This window comes from Eublepharis macularius, chromosome 6 (assembly GCF_028583425.1).
Source record: "Eublepharis macularius isolate TG4126 chromosome 6, MPM_Emac_v1.0, whole genome shotgun sequence".
Classification (NCBI taxonomy): domain Eukaryota; kingdom Metazoa; phylum Chordata; class Lepidosauria; order Squamata; family Eublepharidae; genus Eublepharis; species Eublepharis macularius.
The window spans coordinates 130678038-130688254 of NC_072795.1; the positions used below are offsets into that span (position 1 = coordinate 130678038).

The window sequence follows — 10217 nt, forward strand, 5'->3', positions numbered from 1 at the left end:
GCTTATCATAATATTCAATAGCATTGATCACTGTCCTTAAATTGTCTCTTATTTGTCTGTCTGGCAAAAAGCCTGCTTGTTCCTCCTCTATGACTTCCGAGAGCCACCCCTTCAGTCTCTCCGCCAATATCTTCGTAAAAATTTTATAATCATTGTTAAGTAGTGATATAGGTCTGTAATTTTTCACGTTAGTCAAATCTTGGCCCTCTTTTGGGATCAATGATATATTCGCTTCGCTCCAAGTTCTGGAATTCTTTGATCCCTAAAAACTCCGTTCATCACCTCTTTTAGGAATGGTGCCAGTTCGTTGGCCATTGTCTTATAAAATTTAGCCGTAAGTCCATCTGGCCCTGGCGCCTTTCCTAGATTTGCAGATTGTATTGCCTTACTTATTTCCTCATCAGTTACTTCACTATTCAACTTATTTCTCCAAGCTTCCGAGATCTCTGGAAGTTTGGTTTTCTCCAAATATGATGCTATTGATTCTTTGGTTACTTCTTTTTTATTATACAGCTTAGCATAAAATTTATAAAAGGCTCTACTAATGGTAGTCTGCTCCAGGTACGTTTTATTTTCTTCACAGATTTTATTTATTATTTTCTTTTCCCTTTTCTTCTTCAATTGCCATGCCAAATATTTCCCAGGTTTATTAGCACCCTCAAAAGCTTTTTGATTCAGTCTTTTAAGGTTCCACTCCAATTCTTTATTACTCATTGCTGTTAACTGTTCTTGAAGAATTTTAATTTCCTGATGTATTTTCTTTTTCCCTGGTCTCTTTTTTAACTGTATTTCTTTGGCCTTTATTTTCTCCTCAATCTCTTGTCTTTTCTCCTCTTTCTTTTTCCTTGCTCTGCCATTTAAGTCCATTAGTATGCCCCTTACAACCGCCTTGTACGCGTCCCAAACTTTACTGGTTGGTACTTCTTTATTCACGTTATATTGTATAAAAAACTTTGTCTCTCTTCTCAATATTTCCATATTTTCACTTTCCTGTAGCAAGTCCTCATTTATTCTCCAGGCTTTCCTTTTTCTCCTTTTTCCAAATTTCCACATAATTGGATTGTGATCTGAGCCTACCATCGGCATTATTTCTACCTCCTTAGTCCATAACGCTAAGTCCTTTGAGGCCCAGATCATATCAATTCTTGATAATGTAAGATGCCTTGCAGAATAAAAAGTAAACTGTTTGGTTTTAGGATATTCTCTCCTCCATACATCTTCGAGAGTCTCTTGTTGAATCAACTCAAAAAAAAGCTTTGGCAATAGTCCTCTTTTCTTTTGTGCTGTTGTAGTCTTTTTATCTAGTTCCAAATCTGTCACTCCATTAAAATCTCCAGCAAGAATTATCTGGTCATATACAAGATCGTCTAAATGCTTCCTTAAATCCTCAAAGAAGCTTTCCTTTGCACCGTTAGGTGCATAAAGTCCGACTACCAACACTCTCTTTAAATTCCAATTACATTCCACCGCTACAAATCTAGCTTCCACATCTCTCATAACAAATTTTGGCTGCAGCTCCTCTTTTATGTACAACACCACTCCTCTTTTTTTCTTGTTAGAGGCCGCTACAAATTCTTTGCCCAATTTTCCAGATTTTAAATATTTTACATCCTGTTTTCTAATATGGGTCTCCTGCAAACAAACAATATCACATTTTTGTTTTAGTAGCCAATGAAAAATATTTTTCCTCTTATTCGGTGAGTTTAGTCCATTTACATTCCAAGATAATACATTACACTCCATATTCATGGTTTTGTTGGTAAGTCTTTTTCATTGTCCTTGATAAATCTCTCCATCTCCCGCTCAGATCTGATGCGTTTTTTTGCCCCTCCAAACTCAAAGGACACTCCTTCCGGTAACTCCCATCTGTATCTGATATTCATGTCCTTCAAAGTTTGAATTAGCACTCTATATTTTTTCCTGTCCAGTAACACTGATCTGGGCAGTTCCTTCGTTATGATAATCGTCTTGCCATCAATCTCCAATGGATCTTGAAATTGTTTTGTCACAATCCTCTCTTTCATGTTTCTAGTTGTAAACTGCACAATCACATCCCTTGGTAGTTTCCTCTGGGTTGCAATTCTCGAGTTCACACGGTACGCCACATCTAGGATAGCCACAATTTCCTCCTCCTCCTTCCCCAGGTAGTCAGCCAACACCTCAGTCATCTGTTCTTGCGCTGACTTCCCTTCCACTTCTGGCAGACCACGAAAACGAAGCTGCTTCTCCATGTGTTTAGTTTCTGCAACTGACATCCTCCCCTTCCATTTAACTTAATGGGCTCTTAAGTTGCAATATTCTTGTCTCACCAATTCTGATGAGACTTGGGAGAGACTGGCTGTTTATGAACTGGGTTTGAGTAGTGCAAGAACCAGTCAGGCATGTGACTGTCATTTAAACCAATCAGTGTCCATTCATTAACAGCCTTGCTCAGATTTTGCAAACTGGTGGTTGTGACTTCCTTTATTTGAGTCAAGCCATCTCATTTTGGGTCTTCCTCTTCTCCTACTGCCTTCAACTTTTCCTAGCATTATTGTCTTTTTCCAGAGGGTCTTGTCCTCTCATGATGTGACCAAAGTATGATAGAAACTTGTAATTACTAATTCGACATAAACTTTACAAGAAGTAGCAAGAATGAACTAACTATTGTATATGTTTCAAGATGTTTCAGCTATAGATAACCTTGTTTGGTGTATGAAGTCATAAGATAAGTTAGTCAAGAATTTGCGTATTTGAAGCAGAATAGACAGCCATTGTTAAGAGGAGGTTCTGAAATCCTATAAATGTGATAGGCTAAATTAATCGAGAGCTTCAGGGGGCTCCTTGCCTGTGACCTTCGTATCTTTGGGAGAGAGACTTTTTTGGGCTTATATAATTGCTCTCTTTTAATGATCTATGCAGTTATAATGGATGATATAATTTTCTGTTGATCGAGTTGATATTAAGAATACTGAATAATTATTTTGTAATAATAAAAACTTAAACTGGAAGCAGAGACTCCATAAATGTATTACTTGTGTACAATACCTGGTAACGAACCAAAGATGTTATCTGTGGTGTACCTCTTGCCAGGAGTTAAATGATTTGATATAGGAAAGCTAACTAAATGCTCACGGCCACCACCGGCGCCAGGGTTTCTGGCGCCCATGGTCAGCTGCACGTGCGCTTGCCCACAGTGCGTGATGACATCATGTTATGACACCATCACGCGGCAAAGCCGGGCCCATTGGCCGGTGGGTGGCTGGGGAGGCGCATGGAGGCTGCCCACGCTCCACACGCTGCCCCGGCCACCTGCTGCGCCTGCCCTGTGGCTGGTGCGCCCGGCCGGGGTGTGTGGCTGGCTTGAAGCAGCTGCGGGGCAAGCACGCCAGCTCCGTGGCATGCGCCTCTGCCCCTGGCAGACCTTCTGCCGCCCGAGTGCCCACAGCAGCCGCCTCACCGCCTCAATGGTAGCACCAGCCCTGCTCACGGCTTCTTAAACACATGCCTATAACTAAATCAGGCCTGACCAGAGTCATCCAGAACATGGATCCAGAGGAGTTAGCCATGTTAGTCTGTAGTAGCAAAATCAAAAAGAGTCCAGTAGCACCTTTAAGACTAACCAATTTTATTGTAGCATAAGCTTTCGAGTATCACAGTTCTCTTCGTCAGATGCATCTGACGAAGAGAACTGTGATTCTCGAAAGCATATGCTACAATAAAATTGGTTAGTCTTAAAGGTGCTACTAGACTCTTTTTGATCCAGAACATGGTGACAGACTTTTTTAGTCATGGTAACAGCCACAGAAGAACACATGAATCTTAGAACTGTGGATCTCTGCCAAAATGAACGGCAATTTGTCCTTGTAAAATGGAAGCTGTCCAGGCTATCCAGCCTGAGATATCAGGGACAATCTTGTGACAAAATTTCTGTTAAATGTATTTTCACAGGTGTCTCCTTTAATTTTTGTATGTCTTTCCCACCCCCCAGATGATATCTTCCTGCCTAATAGCCAGTCCAAGTCACTGACCAAAAAGAAGCAAACAGTTCAGACACCTTCAGGAGCCAAATCCGAGCCCAGAACACCAAGTACTTTCGAAGACCCACTGAACGCATTTGAAGGCCAATGAAGACGCGGTTAATATCTCTTTTGTAAAATAATCCGTCCTGCCCAATAGCAATTCCCTTGCTTCCTAATCCGCTGGTATGACAGGACTGTGAATATCCCTTGCCTGTCTTCTCACATGGCACCAAATCAGAAATAACTTGATAAATATTACAGAACCTCTAACAGTAGCATCCAGCAAGCTGGCTGGAATTAATTAGCTTGCTTGGTCCCATGCTGATGTAATCTATTGTACAGAGTATAGACATTATTGTTCAAAGCTACAATATCAATCTCTGATAACAGTAAATACCTTTTGTGAAACTGATTTTATGTTCTTCTTGGTTCATTTCCTGCTCTGTTCTGTCCTGTGACTCCAAATGGAGAAGCAAACCTTATTCTGTATTTATTGCTTGGATCATCAATTCTGCTGCTTTTGATGCCGTTTCCCCAACCACCAGCAGTCATAATGGAGTTTTGCTCTTGCTGCAGAAGACGGGATAGACACTGGAAAGCTCTAGATTGTCTGGGGGTGGAGAATGGCATCAAGTCATAGCTGACTTACGGCAACCCCTGCTGGGGTTTTCAAGGCAAAAGACTAACTGAGGTGCAGAGCAGGATTGAGGGGGGACAGGGAGGGGTAGTCTGCCCCCGGCGCCGCCAGGGAGGGGGCGCCGGGAGTAGCTGCCAGCTGCCGGAGTGCGCGGGCAGCAGCACGGGCAGCTTCACAGCCCCCCGTGCTGCCTTTCGCCTGCCCCGCGGAACAGAGGGCGGCCGGCTTGCCACGCACCCGCAGTCCTGCAGGGCAGGCAAAGGGCAGCGCGGCCACCCACACCATGCACCTGCCTCGCAGGAGAGGGGGAAGCTGGCATCCCCCTGTCCTGTGGGGTAGGCACATGGCGCGGGCGGCCTCGCAGCCCCCCACACTGCCTTTTGCCTGCCCTGCAGGACACGGGGTGCGTGGCAAGCTGGCCGCCCCCAGTCCTGCGGGGCAGGTGAAAAGCAGCGCGGGGGGCTGCGAAGCTGCCCGCGCCATTTGCCTGCGGGGAGGTGAATGGCGCGGGCGGCTTCCCAGCCCCGCATGCTGCTTCCGCTGCCCTGCGTGATGACGTCACCAAAATGACATCATCACACCGTGCCGAGATCGGACTAGGGTTGCCCTGGGCGCCAGCAACCCTAGATCCGGCTCTGCTGAGGTGGTTTGCCATTGCCTACCGTGCAGAGCGACCCTGGACTTCCTTGGTGGTCTCCCACACAAGTACTAGCCAGGGCTAACTGTGCTTCGCTTCTGAGATCTGACAAGGTTGGTCTAACCTTGGGTATCCAGGCCAGGGTGGCACATGATTATTACTCCTAAAAATTAAAGCTGAGAATTCAAAGCAGCCACAACATTATGAAGCTGTCAATTCCCATTTTAAAAAATCAAGTGGAGGGGGAAATTAGTGGGGGAGGGAGCAGAGGGAAGGAAAGTTCAAGGGAAACGGCTGTGCGGACATTCTGTTGCCGCTGCAATTGCCGCTGCATTTGCAGTGGCAATGAGAACTTGCGTGGAGAATCATTCCTGTGTGGAAATAGCCTGGGTGACTTTGAGCCAGCTACTCTCTCTCGAGCTAACCTACCTCACAGGGTTGTTGTGAGGATGTAAGCTGACCTGAGGTCCTTGGACGAAAGGGGAGTGGGAATAAAGGTGTGCCAGATAGGCTAGACAGCCATCTATCACGGCAGGTGGCCAATCCTTTTGGACTCTAATCAGGGAACATTCAGGCCAGTCCCTGATTCCCCATGGGAAGGGAGTGTGGGACTGTGTTTACCTGGACCTGTATCCCAGAAGTGAAAGGTGGCCCTTTTATTGGATATTGAATCTAAAGCTAGTGGTGAGATCACTAGATACATATGTACCATCAACTTGGCTACCCTAGCAAGGGGCTTCCAAGGTAAGTGAGGAGCAGAGGTGGTTTCTATTACCTACCTGTGCAGTGACCCCGGATTTCCCTGGTCATCTCCTATCCAAGTTCTAACCAGCTTAGCTTCTGCAATTGGACAAGGTTGGGTTATCCCATGCTGCCTTCTCTCCCAGTGCAGTGTATCAAGTGTATTTATGCATGCAGATCTCTTTTCATTTACAGTACACAACCAAGTGAAGTTAAGGAGCCCAGCAGAAACCACACCACAATATTGGAACTTTTTGACAATGCCTAAATTTTCGAATATCCAGAAGGACTTGTTCAACGCCACATTTTTTTTAAAAAGTGGACTACTACATAGACATGCTGAGAGTTGGTAGATTCATTGATTTCCCCCTTACCAAATGATACGTTCATCCAGGGCTTTTTTTCAGCTGGAACGCGGTGGAGTGGAGTTCCGGAACCTCTTGAAAATGGTCACATGGCTGGTGGCCCCGCCCCCTGATCTTCAGACAGAGGGGAGTTGAGATTGCCCTCTGCGCTGCTGAGCGGTGCGGAGGGCAATCTCAACTCCCCTCTGTCTGGAGATCAGGGGGCGGGGCCACCAGCCATGTGACCTTTTTCTCCGAGGGCAACCCACTGAGTTCCGCCACCTCTTTCCCCAGAAAAAAAGCCCTGCTTTCATCCTGCATTAAGCATCTGCTCGGGCCAGTTTTTGTTACTGAAGGGAGATGCATGGGCTCTTCTGGATTAGGAATAGTGCATACAAACAATGCAGATTTGCATTCCCTTTAAGGAAGTAGAGAGGCTTACAGCTGGCACCGGATCACGACCATTTTCTGCAATGTGGAAGAAGTTTTTTGGGTTTTTTACACAGTTTATTAGGGCAAAATGGGAGTTCCGTTGAGGAAGCATGTGTTTTAATGCCAGAATAAATGGTCAGGAGCTGGGTTGAGATGTTAGGAAGCGGAGTTGGTTGGTGCCCCTCACTGATGCTGAGGCAGATGGCCCTTCCACCTCCAAGCATTCTCCTTGCAAGATGCTGACTGCAAAACACAGCCAATCAAATTAGAAAGAAGTAGGGTTGCCAGCTCAAGTTGGGAAATTCCTGGAGATCTGCGCGGGGGGGGGGGAACCTGGAGAAAGTGGGGTTTGGGGAGGGAAAGGACCTTGGCGTGGTATCATAGAGTCCACCTCCCGAAGTAGCCATTTTCTTCAGGTGAACTGATTTCTGTGGCCTGGAGACCAGCTGTAATTCCGAGAGATCTCCAGCTACTACCTGGAGGCTGGTAACCCTAGAAAGAAGCGGATTGTGAGGAAGGGAGGCAGAATGCAATAGATTTATCTTCTGGTTTTCCTGAATAATACCAACGCAGTTCTCTAGGAACCTTGATGGCGTTTCAGATGTCAGTTGGGACATGGTTCTCAGGCCTGAACTGAACTGAACAAGCCTCAAAGTTTAGGGGGAAAAGTAACCTCTTGGGCTCCCTGCTGCTGCGATTTGCTCCCTATGCTTTGTATTTGTGTTCCTTGTATCTCTTCTGTAAATTAGCCCCATATAATTAAAAACCAAAGTTCCTTCACTAGAAAGCTAGCTCAGCAATGAGCACCACTGCTGGCATCTTTTCTCTTGATATGCTAGTAGAGGAGACTTCCGCCTTGCTGCTGCTTCTTAAATCGGTTCAATGGGGAAAGGGGCATTTAAAAGAAATACTCTTTGCCTTCCCCCTCCTGTGTAAGGGTTGCTAACTCCAGGTTGGGGGATTTCTGGAGGTTTGGGGATGAAGCGTGTGAAGTAGGCTTGCCAGCCTCCAGGTGATAGCTGGAGATCTCCTGGAATTACAGCTGGTCTCCAGGCCACAGAGATCAGTTCCCCTGAAGAAAATTGCTGCTTTGAAGGGCGAACTCTATGGAACTATGCCCCACTGAGGCCCCTCCCCAAATCCCACCCTCTTTAAGCTCTGCCCCCAAAATCTCCAGGAATTTCCCAACCTGGACCTGGCAGCCCTAGCCTATGAAGAGCTCAGCAGGGCATAATGCTATGGAGTCTGTCCTGCTAAGTGGCTGTTTTCTCCAGGGGGAATGATCTTTGTGGTCTAGAAATTAGCTCAAGATGGGTAGCCATGTTAGTCTGTCTATAACACTAGAAAAGAGCAAGAGTCCAGTAGCACCTATAAGACTTAACAAAATTGGTGGTAGGGTAGGAGCTTTCGTGAGGCACAGCTCTCTTGGTATCTGAAGAAGTGAATAGTGCCTCACGAAAGCTCCTACCCTACCACCAATTTTGTTAAGTCTTATAGGTGCTGCTAGTTTTATAGGTGCTGCTGCACTCTTGCTCTTTTCTAGACATTAATGGTAATTCTGGAAAAGCTCCCGTCCCCATCTGGACGTTGGCAAGGCCCCCGCCGGAGCAGGCGCGCTAGTCACGTGGCGCGGTTGCCCCCGGCGACGGCCATGGACAACATCCGGGCTCCCGAGTTTCTCCCCCAGTAACGACCAACAACAACAGCGAATCTTCGAGGGAGCGCCCCGCCCCTTTCTCCCTCAAAGGCGCCGTTGATTGGTGGAGGCTTGGGAGAGGGGAGCTTCTGAGTGGTTCGTCCGGGTGCCCTTTAAACGTCACAAAGGCCGGGAGGCGCGCCGGGGCCCGAACGTCTCGTGGTGGCGGTTGCTGCGGGCTCCGCCGCCCTTCTCGGGGGGGTATCGGCGGCTCCGTGAGGCGGAGGCGGCGGAGGGTGTGCGGGCCGCGCCCGTCTGGGCCGCGGCGTTGGCGGGGGGTAGGTGCGGCGGCGGCAGCGGCGGGAAGCCGGGCTGGGCTCTGTGGGCGCCCCCCGAGGCCGGGGAGGGAAGCTCATGCAGCGCCTTGCCCTCTCCCCGCAAAGGCGGTGGGCAGAAGTGGCCGCCGAGCGCAGGCTGAGGCCGGAGCCTCCCCTGGCCCAGCAATGCCAAGCGGCCTCGGCTTTGTTAGAGTGGCTGTTGACCTGGGGGGGGGGGTGTCTGCGCGCAAGGAACCATGGGAGCAATTTAGAGCCCCCCCCCTTGCCACCTTCTAAATCTGCAGAATGCTAAAAGCTTTGGGGACCATTTGCAGCATTCCCCTCCCCGGGTGTGTGTATGTATGCTTTTATCTTCTTATTCTGCGCGTCCTAAAATCTATTTGGCCCTTAACAAGCTGAGTGTTTTCAGAGGTCTGATTAAGTGTATGTGTTTTCTTTTCATTATGTATTTGTTCGTTTATGTCATCTGTAGTCCGCCTTTCTCACTGAGACTCAAGGCGGATTACCCAGTGTGAGATTAGTACAGTCAATTTCAGGAATATTTCCATAAACAATGCCAGAGGGTAAATAGGTACAAGTTGACAAAAACATGGCATTAGCAAAATAGTAAAGAGTCCAGTAGCACCTTTAAGACTAACCAACTTCATTGTAGCGTAAGCTTTTGAGATCCACAGCTCTGTTCATCAGCTGTGGTTCTAGAAAGCAAATGCTACAATAAAGTTGGTTAGTCTTAAAGGTGCTACTGGACTCTCTGCTATTTTGTAACTACAGACTAACATGGCTAACTCCTCTGGCTAACATGGCTAAATCTAATACAACATGGTGAAGTCTATGGTCCCTAACTCATTAGCAAAGCATCTGAGATCTCCTATCTGAGTAAAATAATTCGGTTTTGCGTCCAGGAGGGTGGGGGCTCTCCTGACCTCCTCAGGCAGAGGCTGTTCCGCAGGGTAGGGGCCGCCACAAAGAAAGCCCATGTACAAGCGGCTCCTGATTTTGCCGTTGTGAAGCTTTGCAGGATCATTCTGCACAATCCAGCATGTACCGTTGGCTGTAATAAAACTGCTTTGTCTCCCGGAAGGCTCTGTCAATTTCACCTTCCCTTCCAGAGGGAAAATGATATTAACAAACCCTTTGATCTGTGTCCGCTCTGTCTTTTTAAACTACCCTCCTCTAGAGAGTTGAAATTGTCTTTATAAACTATGCTTCCCAGCTAACATTGCATCTCCTTACACTGGAGTGTCCTTGTGTAAGAGGTCTTGTGTAGAGATAATAATAACAACGTTTGCTTTATACATCACCCTTCAGGACAACTTAACACCCACTCAGAGCAGTTTACAAAGTATGTCATTATTATCCCCGCAACAATCACCCTGTGAGATGGGTGGAGCTGAGAGAGCTCCTAGAAGCTGTGACTGACCCAAGGTCACGCAGCTGGCTTCAAGTGGAGG

At 47.1% G+C, this 10217-nt stretch overlaps 1 protein-coding gene across 1 annotated transcript in view; it reads left to right on the forward strand.

Annotated features, from left to right (window-relative positions):
* LOC129332774 (WASH complex subunit 2-like) overlaps window positions 1-4413 on the forward strand; it is a 74866-nt gene extending 70453 nt beyond the window's left edge. Inside the window, exon 29 of the mRNA XM_054984013.1 lies at window positions 3971-4413. Within this exon, the coding sequence (XP_054839988.1) occupies window positions 3971-4110 (140 nt within the window). The 3' untranslated portion in view covers window positions 4111-4413. The remainder of the gene's footprint in view (window positions 1-3970) is intronic.
* The last annotated feature ends 5804 nt before the right edge of the window (window positions 4414-10217 follow it).